Source organism: Archocentrus centrarchus, chromosome 3, assembly GCF_007364275.1.
Source record: "Archocentrus centrarchus isolate MPI-CPG fArcCen1 chromosome 3, fArcCen1, whole genome shotgun sequence".
NCBI lineage: Eukaryota > Metazoa > Chordata > Actinopteri > Cichliformes > Cichlidae > Archocentrus > Archocentrus centrarchus.
This window is the reverse complement of record NC_044348.1, coordinates 31,761,285-31,783,527: the sequence shown is the minus strand read 5'-3', so window position 1 is coordinate 31,783,527 and position 22,243 is coordinate 31,761,285. Positions and strand designations below refer to the sequence as shown.

General features: G+C 40.8%; 2 protein-coding genes across 4 annotated transcripts in view; both read right to left on the bottom strand.

The window, feature by feature from the left end:
- Positions 1–4,344: 4,344 nt before the first annotated feature.
- Positions 4,345–12,391, bottom strand: lrrc28 (leucine rich repeat containing 28). Of its 3 annotated transcripts, none has more exons than XM_030726397.1 (10): positions 12,271–12,391; positions 11,657–11,897; positions 11,525–11,565; positions 11,234–11,271; positions 11,014–11,151; positions 7,913–8,119; positions 7,724–7,826; positions 7,215–7,399; positions 6,956–7,115; positions 4,345–5,660 (listed from the first exon to the last, which is right to left on the bottom strand). In XM_030726397.1, exons 2-10 carry the CDS (start codon positions 11,822–11,824, stop codon positions 5,591–5,593), a joined length of 1,110 nt encoding a protein of 369 aa, XP_030582257.1. In that variant the 5' UTR covers positions 11,825–11,897; positions 12,271–12,391; the 3' UTR covers positions 4,345–5,590. The 3 variants fall into 3 exon arrangements, with proteins under 3 accessions (XP_030582257.1, XP_030582256.1, XP_030582255.1); XM_030726396.1 differs by having other exon boundaries at positions 11,657–11,921; positions 12,215–12,383; XM_030726395.1 differs by having other exon boundaries at positions 12,215–12,383.
- A 4,846-nt stretch (positions 12,392–17,237) lies between these two features.
- LOC115772332 (insulin-like growth factor 1 receptor) overlaps positions 17,238–22,243 on the bottom strand; it is a 58,042-nt gene continuing 53,036 nt past the window's right edge. The window contains exons 19-21 of the mRNA XM_030718516.1: positions 21,536–21,665; positions 21,271–21,405; positions 17,238–19,968 (exon numbers count right to left, since the gene is read on the bottom strand). Coding sequence (XP_030574376.1) covers positions 19,443–19,968; positions 21,271–21,405; positions 21,536–21,665 — 791 coding nt within the window. The 3' untranslated portion in view covers positions 17,238–19,442. The remainder of the gene's footprint in view (positions 19,969–21,270; positions 21,406–21,535; positions 21,666–22,243) is intronic.

The following is a 22,243-nucleotide window of genomic DNA, read 5'->3' as shown; positions in this document are numbered from 1 at the left end:
GAAAATAAAAAGCTAATATTACATCCCATCTCATTCCATCCACAGACCAAACTGCCTGTCACAAGCATCCCTAATAGCCGTCCCTGCGTATTTATGTGCACACAGAGACTGAAAAGCCTCTCGAGATTGTGCTCAGCTGTTTGCCCCTGGAGTCCCTGACTTTACATAATCAAAAACATAAATGCTCAAAACTGCCAAAAATACACAAAGAGAAGCTAAAAAAGACATGCTGCAGGGAACACACAATGTTTTATAATTAACTAAATCTCCTGTTTTGGTGCTTAAAAAGACAGCGTGAAGAATGGAGTTCAATGGGTGAAAGGTTTTATGCATGCTTCCCACATTCTTACAAACCTTTAGCTTTGGTGAATCTTTAGCCTTTTAACAAGATATTTTTTAAATTTCAGTTTAATTCAACCCCCCAACCACCACCACCACCACAAAATATTTAAGAGAGCTCTAAAGATTAGGTGATCCCCTATAAGGACTCCCTTCTAACAGAGCCAGGTTCAGGGAGGGGCAGCCATCTGTGGTGACCGGTTGGGACGCAAGGAAGAAAGAGAAGAGGGACTCATACTTCTGCCAGCTTTAAGTGTGGCTGAGCTGTTCCACCAGATCTGTTCATCTTAGTATTTTCTTAGCTGGAGAAATCACAAACATTTAAAGCGACTGTCTTTTTTAAGATGAAAACTTGCTTCAACCTTTATTTACTGGATTTTGAAGGATTCTTGAGACACATCAGCACCTAAATGTGCAGAAGCAAACAGCATACATGCAACATAGAAGTGCAGAGTAAGGATAAAGTCATTCTGAGTAGGTCAAAGGTGAGATCCTCTGATTATTTCTGCAGGTCTGAACAGATGATATCAGAGATGCGCTGATGTGCTGGAAAAGAAGTGAAAGGTAAAGGCTTAAAAGTGATGCCCAGCCCATATCATCTTCCTCCTCCTCCTCAGCTCTGCTCTATTTTCTTCATCAATTCCCACGCTGTCAAAATAAACTCATTCAAAATTTTTAATGTCACTAGTCTTGTCAAATTATCTGCCAGTGAGCATTTTCTGAGCCAATCAGCCCTTAGTTCTTCCACGGTCTCCATCCAGCATCTGTTTACTCCACTCCATCACCACAGCATGTGGCGGTCCTGTCACTGGAATCCTGGGGTCCTGGAATTCTTCACATTGGTCTTAATTCCCAAAAATACTTCAAATTTACATGTCCACATTTTCTCAAACAAATGCTGCCCTTTTCTTTCAAATGATCTCTCCTTGTTGACCTGTCATCTGTCATTTTAAGCGATGGCTGCTCCTTGCCTCTCTACTGTCTTCTTCATCATTGTTGCACTCTCCAGAAATCCAGTCGACCCTTCAGCCCTGAAAATAGCCGATTAGCAGCAGATCTGATCTTTGCAGGTGATCGATTGGCTTTTTTCATGTGTTCTTAGCAGTAACACAATTAATCTGATGCTGTGGTGCCGTTGATTGAAGCAGGACTGATTTTTTTTTTTTTTAATCCTACGGTGGTTTCAAATGTGAGTGCAAATTTATGCACAACACAGAACATCCAGTACGAAGATATTACCAAGTGATTTCTCTAATGTGTGACAGATGACAAGGGCTGTGAATGTGCCAGTAGATTAAGTGTAAATCAGGAGCTCAGACAGAAAAAGGTTCAGCAACTCTTCTCAATGCATATCTCATAATCTACAAATATATAACAACAAAACATTCACAGGATTCATTATGCTGCATAATACGTAAAGTACTATGTTATTGGAAGATTTGACTGCTGCACTTCCATTACTTTGTTTACTAGTGTTAATCACAAGATTAATGCAGCTACAAAGAGATCAATGTGGCACATTTTTAGGGTGCGTAATAACCTGCACCTGTAGCTGAGCAGCTGAATTTAATGAAACTCAGAGCGGATGTGGCCAAAGGGGCAGATAATTAAGTTCCACTAACCGAGTGGTGTCGCGTATGACCTCACTCATATATTGTGTGTGCCATTGTGGTATTTTTAGTTACCAAAATGTTTTCTACCCTGAATTTGTCAATCTATCAATTTTCCTACAAGTTTCTTTTGATAGGAACTGGCCCAGGTGTGGCAAAGACAAGCATTTATGAATGCCCCCACACAACCTTCTCCTTTATTACTACATTATGTTTTGCAACAGTGAACCGTGAATTATGCCTAAACACACCTAGAACAAGATTCAAAGATATCCTCAGGCGCATGCAGTTTGACAGCTGAGCAACCAGAGCGTGCAAGCCAGCTGTGAGCAAACATTCTACTTTCAGGGATGTAAGGTGCAGTTTTAATCCCATTTAAACGATCTATGCAACGCTGTGCATAAAAATGATTGAAAAACATGATTAATGACATTCCAGCATCATCTGAGCTCACATGTTCAGGTGGTGCTCACGTCTCTCTTATTGTTTGTACTGATTCCTCTCTGGTCATGTTTGCTTCCGGTGGATGAGATAAGCTGTTAAAGGTGTGTGTTTACGTACACATTCACGAGGCTTTGCTTTGCCTGTGTCTTTATGTGAGCATAAAGTATGGACAGGTGACATTTCATATGTGCAGGCAGCCGAGATACAATAGTCCCAGCGGGAGGGCAGATGGCAGAAACACCAATCAGGGAGGATCATGCCATCGCATCTGTCTGAACGTGCCACTGATCCAGGTAATGGAGCCGCTCTGCTTTCCTCTTAACAGCCCTCTGTTATTGTGATGCAACTACACGTCTTTGGATGACTTCTGCATCTCAAAAAATTCGAATGATAAATAAAAGAAATGTGAAAGGCAGGTTATAAAGCAAGGCATAGTTGGTGCATCAGAGGAATAAAAATAAATAAAAATCAGACTCAGGAGCTAAGCAAAGCTCCCCTGGCGAGCTTGCTCAAGGATAACTGGCACAAGACCTTCCTGCTGGCAGGATGTTTTTTAGCCCACATTATCAGGAGCCAAAGAGCTCGACTGTCCTGACCTACTGACACAAACAACTACACATCACTGAACGCCAGAATTACACTCAAGACAGTGACTGAAGCTAAGAAGCTGAAGTTGGTCTAAAAACATTCATGCATCCTTTACCCTGAAATGAAACGAGAGGGGGAAACAGAAGAGTTTGTGATGTCAGTGACTGAAAAGTCAGGGCGAATGAGCGAGGCCACGACTGTAAACAAGCGCTGATGGAAGCAGAAAATTTTTTGTTTTGATCTTACACAGATGAACAGAAGCAGCCAGTTTATTTCAATAATCTCCAATGTAATCAACCAAAGAGCCGCAGTGCAAATTAAGTGAAAAATGAACAGAGCTGAAGTAGTAGTACTCTAACTAATGGAGACTATGTGGCGTCTTGGAGTTGTGAACTTTTATATCTGTGGCTGCTGTTGCACCTGAATTTCCCCTTTGTGGGACAATAAAAGCTGTTTCTTCTTCTTCTTCTTAAACCTGAGAGTTTAGGTGGAGCACACGATTCATGCAGAGGAGGACTGCTTTATTACAAACCAACCAACCTGAAATCTGTAACAGCTGACCTGTGGGCTTCATGTATGAACAGAAAACATTTACCTTCAGATTCTGACTCATCTGCATTTTAACTCCGTATGCCATGTGAGGCTGTAGCTGTGACTCGCAGTCACCTGTGCACAAAAAAACAAACAAAAAAAACCCCACATTCGTAGCACCCGATTGGCTGTTACGTGCCGCTCCCTCTCACCCTCAGGTGTTGGGTGGAGTAGCTGATGGGTTAGATTAGGTAGCTCTTCAGTATTCTCAGATCTTCTCCTGGTGTTTTTTTTTCACAGCTTAATTTGTTAGTTTATATAATTATTTAACTTAATTAGTTTAAGAAGGGAAGACAGACTTCCAGGCCTTTATTATAGTATAAAAGGATAGCACGGTGGTGCAGTGGTTAGCATTGCCACCTCACAGCAGAAAGGTCCTGGGTTTGAATCCACCGGCCGGCCAGCTGAAAAATCCAAAACGGAATCTTGGGTGTGGCATGGTGAGAAAAAGTTGAGCCTTTAGGGGCGGCTGTGGCTCAGGATGCAGAGCGGGTTGTCTCAGTGGTTGTGCTTTCAGGCAGAACTAGGCACTATATGACTGTGTGAGTGACTATGGTACTATTATAAGTACCAGTACACTTTACCTCTATTAAGGCTGTAACAATGTATTGTAAGGTTGCCATAATTCTCACAGGCTTCAGACCTGAGTCACATTTACAGCCACGACGGTCTGATACTTTCTGATGCTCTCTGCCGTTTTCTTTATGGACGCTTGTTATTCGTGCCTTTCCACTCAGATGAACACTCTTTGGTAAGAAACACAAATTCAGAGTCAAACATCAATCAACATTTACTGCCAAACAAAACAAATGATAAATTAGAACTGTACAATATGGTAATAAACATTTACACACACACATCAGTTCAACAAGAGAAACACAGCGCTGCTTGTGTCTGAAACTTTTTCTTCAGGCAGACAGACGGACGAGTCTGTGGACCTTAAACCCTAAAAAGTGCAAAAATCTGACTTTTTGGTTTGTGTAATTTTTTTACAGAGTGCATTATTTTGATGCTTGTTATGACAAAAAGACTGCTTTCAACACATTAACATATAAAACGCTGCAAAATTGGTCAAATCTTAAAAGCTGATACCTACCATTTAGCAACCTGTTTTAAACAAATACGAGTTAGGGATGTCACAATAATAATAATGATTTTTAATAATCAAATATCAATATAATTGTGTCAGTGGACAATATGAAAATATCTTCCTTTTGTATGCTTTTGCACAGTTATGGTTACAGCCTCTCTCATCATCTCTGTGAACTGCATTCCGAGTTTAATTAATCTGCCAATAAAACGTTGCTGAATTTGAAAGAATGAAGTCTGATATTGTGACAGCCCTAACACGAATCCCTGGCTCATTTTATTGAGTGGATCTTAGAGTTCACAAAAACTATATAATTATGACCATGAACATGACTTCATGCAGTATGTTGTCTCAAATGTAGATTTTCTTGTTTAAACATTCACTTTAAGTTCGGCTAAAGAAACAAACAAAAAAAAAACACATCAAACTGATACACAGTCTCTGAACTTACAAACCTTCAAATATTCTTCAGTTATCATCAAAACAAAGCACGCTACAAACGTTAATACCTCAAAGATCACTCGGCAATCAATGGGAAGCTGCAGAAAGCTTCAGTGGAGGAAAAAAAAAGCCTTATTCCACAAAGATTAAAGTGTTTGTTCTTAAAAGTGCCCAGTTATGAGTGAGTGGTAGTTACCATTTAATGAGCACTACTGTGCAGATTTCTTTTCCTGACCCCCACCACACACACATACATACACACACACACACACTCAGGAATGCAAAGCTCTAAAATTGAGCTTTGTGTCCATCATCTGACCTACCAAACATCTGCACACACCTCTTCTGTGAGGACCTTTTTTTTTAAAATCAAGAGAGAGCTCCTGCTCTCAGATGCACACAGACCTTCAAGATCCACAGCTGACAGATGACAGGACACCAGGCTGTCAACTTATGAGTGGAGGAGGGACGTGAGCAGGAAATGAGGTCAACCCTGGAGGTCAAAGGTCCGGAGGCAGTGACTGGAACAGCAGTAGGCCACAAAACTCACAGTGGTCCTGAAGAGGAAAGAGAAGAATATAAGTATGCGTGTTCAGGTCTTCGGTACAGGAAAAGGGGGTGTGTGTACTCTGACCTAGGGTTTAATCCCGGGATCCGGGATTCCCGGGAAATGCGATTAGAACCATTTCCCGTTTCCCGGGAAACGTTAGACGGGAAACCGGGAAAAAAGTCGCGCGCGTCGATTTGACTTTCAGAAAGAAAAGAAAGCTTCAGAATGTTAAATTTCAGGAAATATTGAGAGAAGGGTTCGTTTAATGCGAAAAGCATTACTCTTCATTTCAGGCACGTTCAGCCTCTGTTTAAGGCTTCAGCCTTCATCGCAAGCGTTTTAATAGAGGTATTACACAGTTGTGCTTTTTTCCTCTTTAATTTGTTGAAATCGTAGGCAATGTGTTTAGCCTAAGGTATTTTGTATTATATAATTTTATATTATTATATATTGTTATATTGCATTATATAGCCTATAAAATATGCCTGCCCTGAACAATAAAGAAATATCTGTTTAACTTCGAGTGTTTCTTTTCCTCGTTTGCAGCCGCTTACTAACAATCATGAATTAGGATACGGGCCTAATGTGTGAAGAAATTATCATGAAATAGATTGCTTTAACATATTTCGCTTTTAAAATGGAGTTGAGTAAAATGTATATTTTTTAGGCTATAAGGATTGGCCAGTTTTTCAATAGACGATTCACAGCGAACCTACTTTAACCCTCAGACACGGTGTTATAAATTTGTTGTTGCCAGAATGGCAATGACCAAGTCGTAGTGCATTACTCAAGGCCCTGTGTTATGTCATATTATAGTGTAGTATGGTAGTTAACTTTTCAATGACTATTACAGCGTTCCACTGGTGGAGATATAGCGCAACAGATGTCGCCACGACAGCGTGGCTGAGCCTTTATCAATGCTGTGGAGATGAACCGTATTGTTTTGCACCAGCAGTTGTAAAATATCTTGGTATAATTCCATGTACAATGGAGGAATATTCGAATTATATTTGTTAAGGGAGTGTTGAGGAACGATACAACACCGCATAGCTCGAGCACTCAAATGTCGAGATGTAGGTTTTATTGCGTTAATCAAGCCGACGTTGCCCCCTACTGGGCATAACAGGACATAGCTGGAAAGCTACCTCTACAATATCACAATAGGTTAAGGCTGACACAGGCTACAGAAGGCCTAATTAAAATAAATAAATAAATAAACTTTTTCCCGGGATTCCCGGGAAATGACGAGCCATTTATTTGATTCATGTCATTTTCGGGAAAAATATTAAACCCTACTCTGACCTGCGGTGCACTCCTGCGAGGGCGGTGTCACGGAGAGGGAAGAGTTTGGGGTAGATTATGGTGAACATGGCTTGGCTGCATCGGTGACAGTGACCAAGGGGGAACTGCAGCAGATCCAGCAGGCTCTTTGGGAGGGTGATGGGCGGGAGCAAGTTGAGCTCTAAAAACACAGCAGTCAACAAAATAATGGTGAAAAGGTACCACTAAAGTTTGAAATCAACTGAACATCTAACATAAAGAGTGAGTACTGTCTCCTCACCTGTTGGGTGGTGGTGGTAGATGCGGTGCAGCGTCCTCATAGCCAGCTCCTCCAGGGGAACGATGTTATCCGTCTCTGAGGCCACCACCTTCACTTCAGCCGGCAGCCCGACCAGGGCCTCACTCAACGCCTCACCCAGCACTTCACCCAGTTCGCCCTCCAGGACTTGGGCTGATAAGCCACATCTGCATGGAAACAACACACACAAACACAGGTACAGCTCCCATTAAGTCTGCAGCTGTATTTATTAAGGACCTTTTCTTTTAATCTTATACGTGACATATACTGTAGCAGGTGTGAGTGCAGATGTGAGGAGAAGATATCGGTTCATAAGCTACCAGCTCCTGCAGCTGATGGTTTGTCAGATTACTTGCAGTCCTCTTGGGGCCAAACACCACATCATTTATTGCTTAACTTATATGCAAAATTATGGAACTGCATTTCTTTTTCACTTTGCTCATCAGTTTTAATCTGCATCAGTTGTCTTAAACTTTGGGACGGTGTATTACCCGCTGCAGCCGATGACTTTGTTGTACAAGTAGGAGGGGAGCCCTTTCAGGTCCACATTGTTGTCCACAAACACAAACTGCAGCTCCCGTGATCTGCCCAAATCTGAAACACACACACAGATGTCAACATCACCTCACTCATTTCATCTATAGCACTATGGCAAGTGACAGATAAAGGGATTTGCAGACCGAGCGGCAGGAAGGTCAGCCGGTTAGCCGCCATGGAGAGCTGGTTGAGGCGGTGGAGCCAGCAGAGCTGGCGAGGAACGTGACTTAGCAGGTTGTGGTCCACTGTCAGATTCTGCAGGGAGAGACAGCGGTGCAGCCGGTCCGGTAGAGACATCAGCTGATTCATCGACACATCGAGAGTCTCCAGGTCCTGCAGATCACCGATCTCTGCAAGTGTCACACAGACAAGAGAGAGTCTGAAAGAAGTTCTTTCAAATGAGATCGAGACACAAATCTCAGATAAAGCAGCAAAAAAACAAATAAATAAAATAAAATAAAAATTAACCAAGCAAACAAATCAGTTTTGACTAAATCGTTTGACTTATAGGAAAGTAATTTTTAATGGCTCCTGACCCGTAACAATAAAAGAAAGGTTGCATGAGCGTTTTGATCAAAAGTAAGATTATGATTATTTAAGAGGGGGGAAAAAAAAAAAATTGTTGAACTTTTATCAAAAATCTGACTTGTATTTGTTGTTCCTCGCTGAAACCAAACCTTGAAACCAAAGTGTTTCCAAATAGGTGAACTGGCTGTACCATCCCTGCTGAATAAAGTCTCTCTTCATCGCTTTGGCTGAAGCTGCAGTAAACCTGCCACATTCTGCTTTTAGAAAGAGGCAGGGCTCTGCAGGATTTATAACAAGAAATAAGAGCAGCACTGCAAAAACAAATGCAGCTCAGTAATTGCTTCATCTTGATTATATAATTTAGGAACACCAAAGCTGTACCTGAATATACACTTCAGTTAACTGCACAGCCCTACAAGAAAGCATACTTTGACCCCTTAATTCTTATTTCTATTTGCAGACCGTTCATACACCTGAGGACACTTAGGAAATAAACTGCTGGGGTTGAAAAGTTTAGTAAACATTCTGGTACATCAAGGAGCATGACAAAAAGAAAGCAGGCAATCGTGTGACTAGCACAGGCAGAACGAATAATAATGGTTTCAAATTACAAAATCTACAGAGGGTAGACAGTAATTATTTTTGCGAACCTGAAAGTCAATTTAACAAGTTCATTTCAGCTTCAGTTACACTGGTTATCATGTTCTCCTCTATAGTCTGCGTGTTATGAAATGCGCAAAAAAAAAAAAAAACAATATGCTTTTCCCTTGGGTGGAGCTCTGCTGCCCTCTACTGGCAATTAAAATATTTACACCTTAACTCAGCCGGCGTCCTCACATGGAGAATAAAGATTAATGAGAAAAGAAGCCAAACACCCCGAGAAAAGTAACAAGCAAAAGTCACAAGTGAGTTTATATTGGACATGAAGTCTTATCATTATGGAGGATTAATTAAAGCACATAAAAGCATTATCAATTCAGTTATGTCTTATATATTTTGCCCCTTTATCTACTGCATCAACTTTGAAGAATAAAGCTCATATTTTGGTGCTTTTATGTAAGACATGAGCCAATCAGTAGCTGAAATATGAATATACTGGCCAATTATGTTGATGCACTGATGCATGTGTGATGCTGTGTGGCAGCAGACATTCCTCTCTGCTCATAAAGATTTTGATAAGCACCGTTTGGGTTTTTTTTTACTTTTTGAATGAGCATTTGTTCAATGATCTGGAATAATTAAGTAATAATGATGTGAAACATTGCTCATGCATAGCAGAAGCTATCATTTTTGTGGGGAAAATGTTTTTAAATGTTGTCAAATTTGTCTGCCAAGTCTATACGTGCAGTTTTTACGTCTCTGTGACCATCGTAATTAATTGATCTCTACCTATTCATCAGGAACAGGAACATCAAAAATAACTGCACTGTTGAGTAACAACATCTTAGACATGTTTCTAGAAAGACAGGCAGGTCTGTGTAACCTGTACTGGTCTGTTACAGTGACGAGAGCTGAGCTTCGAGATGAAGGGTCAATCTACATTCCTACCCTCACCTGCGGCCACAAGCTGTGACTGAAAGAATAAGATTGCAGAGATGAGGTTTCTCCGAAAGGCGGTCTGAACTCATTTTAGGGTAGGATTTTTAACAGTAGACCCACTGCTTTACATTACAAAGAGCCAACTGGGATGGATCGAGGATCTAGCTCAGGGGTCTCAAACTCCCCACCTACTCTGGGTCCATGATTTGATGTCAAAAACAACATACATTTCGCTAACTCCTCTTAATTGGAGGGGAAAGCAAAATGTCAAAAAAGTAACTTAAAGGGCCAAATTGTATGTTATTTTTGACATCACATTGCAGACCAGAAGTAGGGGGTGGGGCCGGATGTGGCCCATGGGCCACGAGTTTGAGACCCCTGATCTAGTTAGAGTACATAGTGTACGTCTCTTAGGTGAGGCACATTGAACCCAGTGGTCATGATTTTTTTTTTCCCCAAAAGGGACAAGCCAAAATTTTGAGGCACACCTGTATTCATATCTACAGAAAATAGCCTCTATGTCCTCTTTTGATTCTAGGCACATGTACAGCATCAACTTTGCATGACACCAACATTTTTTAGTTTTTTTTTTTTTTGCTTTCCAATAAACTCCACTCAGTATAATTTACCTTAATAAAAGACCAACCTGCCTCTGATTCAGATCAACCATTCTTTTGATGGGCCACATTTCTCCCAAAAAGGGATGCCTTGCTTCCGAGTGCCTCTTTAGTTTCTTTGGCACCATATTAGCATTGGACAGAGGGCTGGTGACATCCCTGGTCCAACTGAAGCCATCAAACTTTTGCATAATTTGTACTAAAAGGCTTTTTCTCTCTTATCTTCTCTTTAGGTGATGAAACCCCTGCACTGGTAGGTAGTCGTGGTCCGCTTCACACAAGAAAGTGATCTGTTTTTCTTCTCATCACAGTTCTAGTTGTCCTCCCTAGGAATCAGGGTCTGTGGGGTGCACTACTACAGCAAATCTAAATTTTATTTAATATTATTCGTGCAGATGCAATAATAATGTATGGCTGAAACAAAATTCCAGGAACATCTGAACACACTCCAAGTCACACCAGTCACACGCCTGCAGGTGGAAATGTATTAATATATGCAAAATAATTTAAGCCTCTCAAAAGGAAAACTAAAAACAAGCCAGACAGCTGTCACGTCTTACCTGGAGGAAGGCATTTCAGCTGGTTATTGGACAGTCTCAGGTGCCGCAGAGACCTCAGTCTGCCAATCTCTGGACAAAGAACCTGCAGGGCATTATTGCTCAGGTCTAACGACTGCAGTCGGGCCAAGTTTCCAATAGCTGGTAATGAAAACATTCTTAGTATTCAAACAAATAAATTAAACACTATTATTAACATTATTACACATGACAGAGGGCTTACCTTCAGGAATAATAACTAAGTTGTTTGAGTGCAAATACCTGAAATGTATAAGAAGGTAATAAGACAATTAGAGTTCTTGTGCTGCATTTGAAAACATATCAAAATGAGACAGGTAATCTCATTTAGCGATGCAACATCTGGTAGTTAACTTCACCAAAAACCCACAAGTAAACACAAAACACACAATGAAACTGCCACAGCATGTGGCAACTCTTGCCTGTCAAATTCTAGGATTCATTTATATTAAAAAAACAAACAAACAAAACAAAACAAGTTTAGCATGATACTTACAGTTCAATGAGATTTGGGAGCTTCTGAGCAAGATTGTCAGGCTGATAAAGACAGAGTAAAAGCAGAAGTAATCAGGAATTCTGTTAGGCTTTCATAAGTGTCTGATATAAAGACATTGCACTGTGTTAATACCAGTGTAGTGAGTGAGTTTCTCTTCATGTACAGTCTCTCCAGAAACTGCAGGCCTTCATCTTTCAGCAGCTCCACGGGGAAAATGTTCAGGTTTTTGTAGTTCAGAAACAGGTTTTTGTGGCGCTCCTGCTTGGCCATGAATATGGTCTCATGAAGCTCGGTTGCCATCTCTGAGAAGACCTCTCGTCCTCGGGTGGAGGAGACCTGTCTGTGCCTCCTTCCTCTATGGCATCACTGTGTCCTAACAAACACATGAGCAGAGGTCCTGCAGAGATATTACAGCTGAAATGGCGACATGAGGGGGGAACTAGATCATATTAGCAGGTGGTTTTCATGTTGTGTGCAACTACAGTTAATGGCTCACGGCTGCACATAAAGCAGGGACATATTATGTAATTAAATACTGGAAAAACAGTAGGCGACAAATGATACAAATGGAAACGAATTAAGCCCTAAATTGAGTTTCTGCTCAACTGGAAAACATCTCTGTTGTTTTAAACCATTAGCATGGCAGCTAACAGGCTGCTACTGTCCAATACCATGAAAACTGTAGTTTACCTCAGCTGTGTAGGGCCATTTTAGTCCCCTTTAAATCCCATATACTCGTAACCCACCTAATGCGACATGTAGGTTGCCAAAGGTAAACTAGCCGTTAACTAGCAAATGGTTGCTAAACAACAACCAACCACCGTCACACGTCACTGCCGCCGCCGCCGCCTCCTTCTTCTTCTTCTTCGTATGGGCGTAAATTTTCGGCAGAGTAGACGGAGCAGAGACGCGTTACTGCCCTCTTCAGTTCATTCCTATACTTCTAGTTCCGCTTTCACGTGAGACAGTCCAGAAAGAATGGGCTCTATGGAGCTGTAGTGCAAGAATCTCTCAGGGTAAACGTTTCTGTTCACAAGTTATTATTATAATTAAGATATAATAGATATAATATATACGAACTGTATCTTATAGAGAGCTGTGTATGAGGCTGGATACTACGGAAGGAAAAAAGAACGTATCAATTGGCTAGGCAGAGAGATCGTGTTGGAAAGGAGGTGCAGCAGGATTGGATGAAAATATACTGAAGAGAGCATATTGAGAAGGAGGAGTACTTTAAGAGGCTCGTGAATGTAGAAAATGAGAGAGAGGAGGGTGGATAGAGGAAAGTGCGTGGATCAGGAGGTGCAGAGGATTAATAAAAAGGGAGCAAGGACAGTTATGAAGAATAAAAAAGGACACTGGTCCAGATGAAATACTTGTAGAGGTATGGAGATGTCTAGGAGAGAGGGCAGCGGACTTTCTGACCACACTGCTTAACGCAATCCTGGAGAGTAAGAGGATGCCTGAAGAATGGAGAAGAAGTGTACTAATACAGTCTATTCAAGAACAAGGGTGAACTTTAGCCCCATGTAGTAACTACCCAGGGATAAAGTTGATGAGCCATACCATGAATTTGTGGGAAAGAGTTGTTCAAGAAGAGAGGTGACAATCAGTGGGCATCAGTATGTCTTCATGCCAACAAAGACCACTACAGATGCAATGTTTCCTTTAAGAAGTATAGAAAAGGTCATAAGGAACTTCTCTATACTGTGTCTTTGTGGATCTAGAAAAGGCATATGATAGGGTGCCACTGTGGAGAAGCCAGGAGAGGTAGAGAAGTATGTGAGGGTGGTGCAGGACATGTACGAAGACAGCGAGACAGTGGTGACGTGGGTGGTAGGAATCACAGATGGGAAGAAGACAAGCCGGCAGTGTGATGTTTCGGGCAATGTTCTGCTGGGAAGCCTTGGGTCCTGCCATCCACGTAGATGTGACTTTGACATGTACCACCTAACAAAGCATTGTTGCAGGCCATGTACAACAGTATTCCCTGATGGCTGTGGCCTTTTTCAGCATGCTCCCTGCTACAAAGCAAAATTGGATCAGGAATGGTTTGAGGAGCATAAGAAGTTTGAGGTGTTGACTTGGCCTCCGAATTCCACAGATCTCAATCCAGTCGAGCATCTGTGGGATGTGCTGGACAAACACTTCTGATACATGGAGGCCCCACCTCACAACTTAAAGGATCTGTTGCTAACATCTTGGTGCAGATACCGCAGCACACCTTCGGGGTCTAGTGGCCTCCATACCTCGATGAGTCAGGGCTGCTTTGGCAGCACAAGGAGGACCAAGCCAATATTAGGCAGGTGGTCATAATGTTATGCTCAATCAGTGTATGTCCACTACAGAATCCTATTTTTAAAAGGATCTATTTTCTCATTTACAGCTCCATGTTTTTATTCTGACTCTAATAGAGTAGCCTCACGTGAATCATAGTTCAAAATAATCTTTACATTTGGGATACATTTATATAAAATGTATCTCAAATAACAGCCACTCGCAGGCGCCTGGGTGGCTTAGTGGTGAACCCGGCGACCACATGCTCGAGTCCCAGCCCGTCGCCAATTTGCCCGCGTGTCTTGCCCTGTATCTTTCCCCCATTTCCTGTCTCTCTCCACTGCCCATAAAAAAAAAAAAGCCTGTGGCCAAAAAGAATTAAAAAAAAATTCAAAAAAAAAAATAAATAAAAATTTTTTTTATATATATATATATATATATATATATATATATATATATATATATATATATATATATATATATATATAACAGCCACTTTCCAAGAAAAGACAAGCAGCAAAACAGTTTGCATACATTTTTATTAATCTTAAATCTGTAGAAAAAAAAAAAAAGAATCAGAGAAACATTCTCTTTTCCTCCAGCCAATAATTTTCCCAGAACTCAGAATATATTGATAACAGGAAAAATTCTTACAACAGCATGTACAAAAGAGAAACCAAAATGAAACCTCAGTCTAACAGATCGTTTCATTTAAAAAAAATGCAAAAAGTTGGAAGGCTATGAATAATTTACACAAATCAAAAATACAGGTAACAAAATAACCATCGATGTAACAAAAAAGGAGAGGAAAAAAGAAAAAAATTTTTTTAATTTGATTTTATGTTGGCTCTGTGAGGTGTTCCAGTGGTAAAAGTGAGGCAAAATTCAGACCACAAACACCAAAAATACCCATCCTGACCCACCAACATGGATTCATTTACTGCAGCTGGGCTTCCTAAAACCTCCAGTCTGAACTTATGGCCCTGACAGGACGGGAAGAAGAAAAAAGAAAAGAAAAAAAAAAAGAGGGAGACCAGTTAACTGATGTGCAAACAGGTCTAGAGGCAGAAGCGACAGCACCAAAGTCCTATTATGGCAGTTAAAAAAACCCCACAAACCTCAAGAGGAACACTAGACGAAGTAATAGTGAAGCCCCAAGGTCACTCCACCTTGCTCTCCACTTACCAAAATTTCTACATACCAAATATTTGCAGCAAGTATTGACAAAAAAGGTAATAAAATGTGTGTTTGTTGAAACCAGTGTATACTGTCCACAGCTAGAAGAAAATAATCACCAGAAAAAAGCTCATTTCAGACTCTCAGAGGTCCTTCAAAGTGTAATAAAAGGCAATGAGGGGTTTGAAACTGTCACACTGACAATGGTGAAATAGGTGGTTTTCAGCCTGCAGTCCTGCATATATGTATCCTTATGTGTTTAAACAAGTTTTGAAACAACATCCAGTAGCAGCATAATCTTTATAAACCAGGAAAAAAAAAAAGGATGAATGATTGTCCAACATCTTCAGTGGGCTTCCAGGTTAGAGACAGCATGGCACGGGTCATGTATGAGTTTTAAAAGGTGCGAATTTGGCCTTCAGAAGACCTAGTTTCATGCATTACTATTAAATTACAGTTGCAAAAGCTACCCAGCTGTATTTACTACTGCTCTCTTTGAAAACCCCACTGGACAGTGTTTTTCCAAGCAAAGACAGCAGCCAGAACTGTACAAATGAGTATTAGGGCTCTATTAGGAAAAAGTATTTTTTTCAATGTGTCCCCAACACATGCATAAAACATTTTAAAGTTGTATTCTCCATTAAATTTGTCTATACTGCAGTTTAGTAATACAGTTACAATTCCACAGCCATATAGTGCCTACCCTAGGTCACAACTTCATCCACCCGATTATAGGATAACCTGAAAAAAGGGGTGTGTGTGTGTGTGTGTGTGTGTGTGTGTGTGGGGGGGGGGGGGTGTCTACATGCCACTTTGTAACCCTCAAGTGTGGTGCGGTGTGGTGGTGGGGTATGTGCAGAGAAGGTGAGGGTGAGGGCAATGACCCATGCAAAGGACAGGACTGTTCTTTCTCAGTTCTGGCACGATCCTAGCAGCTCCTCCAGACTTAATAAATCCCAAATAAAAGCTGTCATGGGCCAAACGTCACCAGCAAAACCAAAACCTAACAGTAGCAAGATGTTTGATCCCCTTTTCAGGACTGTTGCCCTATTTCCAGGATGGTTTGGGTTGTGGTTTGGATTTGACCATGTTATTGACAGCACGCAGTGAGATCGTCATTACAGCCAGTCTACTGTAGATGAGATGTTTTGTTGTTCTGTACATGTAAATAGATTGAGGGGGAAAAAAAAGTGAGGTAGATGAATGGTTGAAGGATTAATAACAAAACCTTCCCCCTAAAATAGAAAAACAACAACAACAATATATCAGAAGGAAAACAAAAAAATATCTCATGGGGGATTTGTACAGTGATTTACACTTCACACAAAAAAGGACATAAATAACCAAGAAACATCTGGGCAAGGGATACACAAACGCTGCTTTCAGAGGCAAATAAGCCTTTAAAAATCTTTCTCTGTGGTCCACTCTGATCATAAATTATTGTGTTTCTTCAGTAAACCTTCATAAAGTATACCGTTAGTTCTCAAACATTCAGATTAAGAGAAGGGCCTCAATATTTGTTGCTTTTATAAATCCTTTTAGTGTCACCTGTGACATCTTAATGTTCCCAAAGGAAAAACTCTCAATGCTGTAAGATAATTTTCACCCTCGTCTCAGCCCAATCTTCTACAAACACACGTTTATATGTTGAAAAAGGATAAATACTATGGATTACTGTAGCAGCCTAAAGAAAACCACCCCTGATGAAAAGATGGAAGTTAATTAGAAGAAGGTGAAATTATCTCACAGACAGGTTTCTGTACTCAGCTTCCGAAAAATACATTAAGTACGCTTTGCATTGTATTCATAATGTTTGCACACGGCACTAACACAGCCCCAAAACTGACAAAATGCAGCAATCAAAAATTAGTTAATATGACACTATTAGCTAAATGATTACAGTGCAGTGTAAAAAGAACACTTTATACATCTTTTTAATTTTTCATTAGCCATAATTTGAAAGGGTTTGGCACAAATTTAATGGTTTATCTGGTCATAAATCACCATTATATATATGGGGATCATCTGGCTCATTAAACATTCTTACCAAAAATGATTACTTCAGATAGCACTGCTAGTCACGTAGCTACAGCTAACTTTCATTTTTAAACTATACCAGCCAGAGGACAGGATGTTACCAATACCACACTTTTAACATATTTAGCTTTGTATTCATCTTGCACAGCTCTTGTTTTCATCAAGGCTCAGGACATTTTACAGCAGCATCTGATTCAATGTAGCCTTTTTTTTTTTTTTTTTAAAACAACAAACCAAAATAAAAAGCAAGATAACTAGCATTAGCTAGCAAGGAAATATGTTAATATTTTCTTGTTGGCTAAACTGCTTTAGGTACTGATACAAGTACAAACTAGTCAACACCTATGTAGTTGATGTAGTAGTAAGAAGTACAAGATGTGAATAATTAATATTTTGCTCTGGAGTTGTTTTATGATAAGTTAGCTTCGGTTAAACAGGTGGCTCAGGTAGATAACTAGCATTAGCTAACAAAATCCTGCTAGTGTTTTCTTGCTGGCTAGGTGCTAAACAAATGTTGCTTCTGGAATAGATTTCTTTTTATACTCCTTTTGAATATTGAATATTAAATTTAACTAACAGTATTGTTTATCAGTGTTTTATGCCACATTTTAAAATATCTCAAGCCTACATTTTGTCAGCATTAGGCTTCCATACAGTAAGTGCAACAAACACAGCTCAAGAAACCTTCTTGTTTCAGGTGGCTGTAAAAACAACTGCTTCTGAGTATTGTTTAAATAAAAGGGGAAAAAAAGCAGTCAGAGAGACTAAGAATGGGACCGAGGTTTAAAACGCCAGGCTGGATGTCTCTGGGTTTGACGACACAAGAAAAAAAAGGAAATCAAAAATGAAAGCAGAAAAGGATTAAACTTTTCTCTTTGACCTGAGTTTTAGTTGGGACACCTGGCCTCAGAGTGATGATGATGATGTGTGAAGCGGCCTAGTCCAAACCATAGAGGACTGATGCAAGCGGGTCCCGAGAGAGCACGAGAACACCAGTGGCTGTCGCCACCATCGCTGTCCTCTGGTCAGATGGGAGGGGAAGTGTTTCAAAACACAAGGCAAATAGTCGTATCTTATACGCAAACACAGAAACTAAACCAGCTCAGATACATTTTACACCATTACAAGCATTTAAAAAATGGACTGTAGTTGAAAGGTTCGTAGATCCAACCTGAAGGAGTTTTTTTCTCTTTTTAATATATAGATATTGACTATATTACAACCACAAAGAGAAATAAGGAATAGCAGCTTCTTTCTGTACACGATGAACGTCTCCAACTGTATAAAAGTTAGAAAAGTGACACAAACAACTGGTGTGTACATAAACACTCTGCCCACGGAGAGATGTCGTAAATGTTGGAGACTGATGACTAGCCTAAAAAAATACCTGTTCATATACAACAACAAAGACGCCTCTGAACTCTGAGAACCCCCGACTGAGAGACGTCGTACAACTCGTGCTCATATTTGTTTTTCCTCTTTACACTTTTTCATCCGCAGTCCTCGCTTTGATTTTTCCTTTTCTTTATGGACTGTATTTGGCGGTTTAATCGTAATGGTACAGCACTTTGTGAAAAGATGTGGCTCAATTTCAGATAATTTCAAAGTCTATGACGTCAGATTTACTGTAGTGTAGGACTGTAGGAAGAAGGTAATATCCCTTTGATTTTAAGATGGTGTGGTGACAGAACAAAGCACTTTTTTTTCATTTAAATTTTCAGTATAGTGTGTTGGAGAATTACAGCGCAAGACTGCAGAAGACAGGATCTGACAAACAGTACAAATTTGGCAATAAATTTGGCAGAGTTGACCTTTCTCCCTCAGGTTGTTTGTTTCAGCGAGTTGGCTGTTGACCCGGCATTACGCTGACACCCAGCCTGCAGAGCAACCACACTACTGAATGACTGATGGAGAGATGCTGACCACTCTTGAAGGGTTTCTTCTTCATTAGATATGCTTAACATTTTCACCATAATGCCCGTTCAAAAGCAAACTAAACGCCGGTCATTTGTATAAAGGCCTACACATTTTTCTTCTCCCATTTGTAAAAACATATAAAAAGTAACAAATGATGATTTATAAAATAAGTTCAGCCATAAAGAGAGAGAAAGTGCTCTCACAAATTTTTTTCTTCCTTTTTTTTTTTTTTTTTTTTTTTAGTTTTGTTGTTTGTTTTTGATCTTCCCACTCAGCAGCGAGGGCAGTGTCATGTCGGACAGCCAGCTGATAGAAACCAAAACTAGATTATTATGAAAAGGGGAGGGGGGAAAAAAGCAGAACATGTTTTCTCCATCTTCCTGTGACTCTTCTCACCAAGTGGCCACATCCAGCTGGTGGACCACAGAGTTGATGTTGATTTAAAAAAAAAAAAAAAAAAGTCCCATCCACTCCAGCAGGTGGAGGGTCTGCAGTCTGGTGGGTTGTCCAATCAGCAGGCAGAGGACTGCGGGAGAGGTATGGCACGCTCGTTTTTGCGTCCTCCATTCATGTGCGCGTATGGTGGAAGTTCGTCCAGAGACGGCCGCATTGTGACACCTGAGCCTGTCCCGAGCCCCGACCCTGCTGCGTGCCCCGCCCCTGACAGCCCATTGGCTGCTTGCTGGCCAGGGGGCTGCTTGTCCATGGCAGCTCTCGATGTGCAGGGAGAAGAGGGCGAACTGGGGGCTAGCGATGGGCCAGGTGGGGCTTCTGAGCTTGGGGAGGGGGGTGTCTGCTGGGGGGCTGGGGTCTGCTGTAGCTGTGTTGACGAAGGAACGTCCAGAGGAACGTCTTCCATGTTGTCTAGCTTTTCGAGGTGGAGCTGCGGCGCATCGGCCGGCTTGTTATCGGCACTGTAGAAGAAACTGACCTCTCTGAAAGATGGGTCCAGCTCATCCTTTATGCTGCTGATGATCTCCACAAAGGATGGACGCATCTTAGGATTGTACTGCCAACACATCCGCATCAGCTCAAACCTGTGCGCACACAGACACACACGCACACAAAGGTCAGCGTAGTGTTCAGCAACAACATGTTCTCCTGCAGTAATGACTATCCAGAGGAACTGTGCTTTCCTACCAACAAACCAATATTTACTTATGCCAAATGTTTGCTTTCTGTTGCTAAATCGGCTGTATGACCCTCTTGCTCCTGCTTCTTGTTTATGAAGCTCTGAGCTTATGCTGCTTTCACCAGCGTCCAGCAGAGAGTTCTGCAGCCAACCTGAATCTGACAAACAAACCTGACACACCAAGATGGAAACTTTTACGTTACATCAAATGAAGCAAATGCTTTCTACCACACAAACTGGAGATGGTTTGTAATTTGGGAATTTTTGCAGCAGATGATGAGACTGATCCAGCTGGCTTGTTTGTATGTCAACTGTGTGAGAGCTGGATCAGTCCAAAAGCTACAGGTCACCCCAGCAGTCATAACTTGTTGCTCTTAATTCACACAAAAACTGCAGTGTGGATTAAAGAAATAGAATATAACATGTTAAACTTGTGAGTTTAAGTGTCGTAAGGTGGATTTAGAACAATCATTAAAAAAAATTTTAAAATAAATAATTTATGCCACTATTTCTTATGTTAAAATATACATTTTCTCTTGTTTTTACTGTTACCTGGTAGTATTTAATGTGCTACAACAGCCAGAAGGTGGCAGTAATGCACTTAGAAATGGTTTGTCAAACACCACGATACAACAACAAGAACATGTTAACTACAATGCTAAAATGCATAAAGAGGAAGAATATGCAAAGTTGAGGACTAATACAGCGATCCAAAAGATTAAAAAGTTCAGTGCAAACTCTGACAGGTAAAGCTGACCTTTGAACACATATTGCAAACCCATCAATTAGGCCACATCCAAAAAGTGCATTAGCAAGACGGCATTTTCTAGATATATTCAATGAATAATAATATTTATAAAATTGCTGCTGTTAGGGGAGAGCGCAAACCCTCCGACTTCATTTGTTCTGTGCATGACTTCACCATCTGAGGCATCCTTAATGTTTTCACAACTCTTTTGATGTGGATTTATACTCAGGCTGTTTCACATTAACAAGAAACACATCTCAAAAAATGCAAGTTCACACACTGAAATATAAACGGGCTGTGAAGGCAGTCAGCACTGCAGTTCAGCAAACCCAGACACTACAGGTTAAATGGCAGCAGTGCTGCTTCACTGTGTGAATAATTACAATTAACCAGCAGAGTAGAAGAAACCAAACATGAGTGCGTTATATATGAATATTCAGTGTAGGGTTTGTGTCTTACAGCATATCAGGACAGTTCTGAGGTTTCTCCAGCAGCCCCCCCTCCATGACAAAGCGGAGAACTTGTTCATTAGACAGGCCTTGGTAGGGCTGTTCTGCCAGAGTGGCAATCTCCCACAGCACAACCCCAAACGACCTGCAGAGTGGGAAATAGGGAGAGGGAAAACAAATGTGTTTTCCATTATCTTTATGACAATCATGACATATTTTTGGAAGCTGTATACACAGAATGAAGTCACCATGTGCGTTTGTGCACGTCTGCTCACCAGACATCCGAGTTGGTGGTGAAGACTCCGTCTTTCAGGGACTCCGGTGACATCCACCGTACGGGCAGCAAGCCCTTACCACCTTTGCGGTAGTAATCCGTCTCATAGATGTCTCTGGTCATGCCAAAATCTACTCTCACACGTGTGCAAACACAGGCACACACAGACACAAGGGGAGGAAGTGAAGCAAAAAACATTCAATGCATCTGACAGAGGTTGTTTTAAAAAGTTGAGCCAAAGGTAGACACACTTCAAGCCAAGTACTGGTACAAATTACTCCTGACTTCTTGGTGTAATTTGTGTGGGTCCATATTTCACAGGATGGTGCTGTTTACTGATAAAATAGCCCTTAAAACGGCATTACACTAACGGCAATCCCTTAGACAGCACCCTATATGAGAATTTGACATGTTAAAAAGGCACATCACCATAATCATAATTGTCTAGATGATAGACACTGGTGCTAGAGACCAGGGCTGCAACTAACGACTATTTTGACAGTCGATTAGTCATCGACTATTGAAACGATTAGTTGACTAATCGGATTATGACTCACATAATTATGAAATGGCACTTATTTAGGTATCAGCTTTTACATTTAGCATAAGGTTATTTAAAATGTGGTAGTAAACACACGGATCTGACTACCTGACTACTTCATTCAAAAATTTTAATCAGGTTTGCTGCTGATACAACTTTAACAGTCCA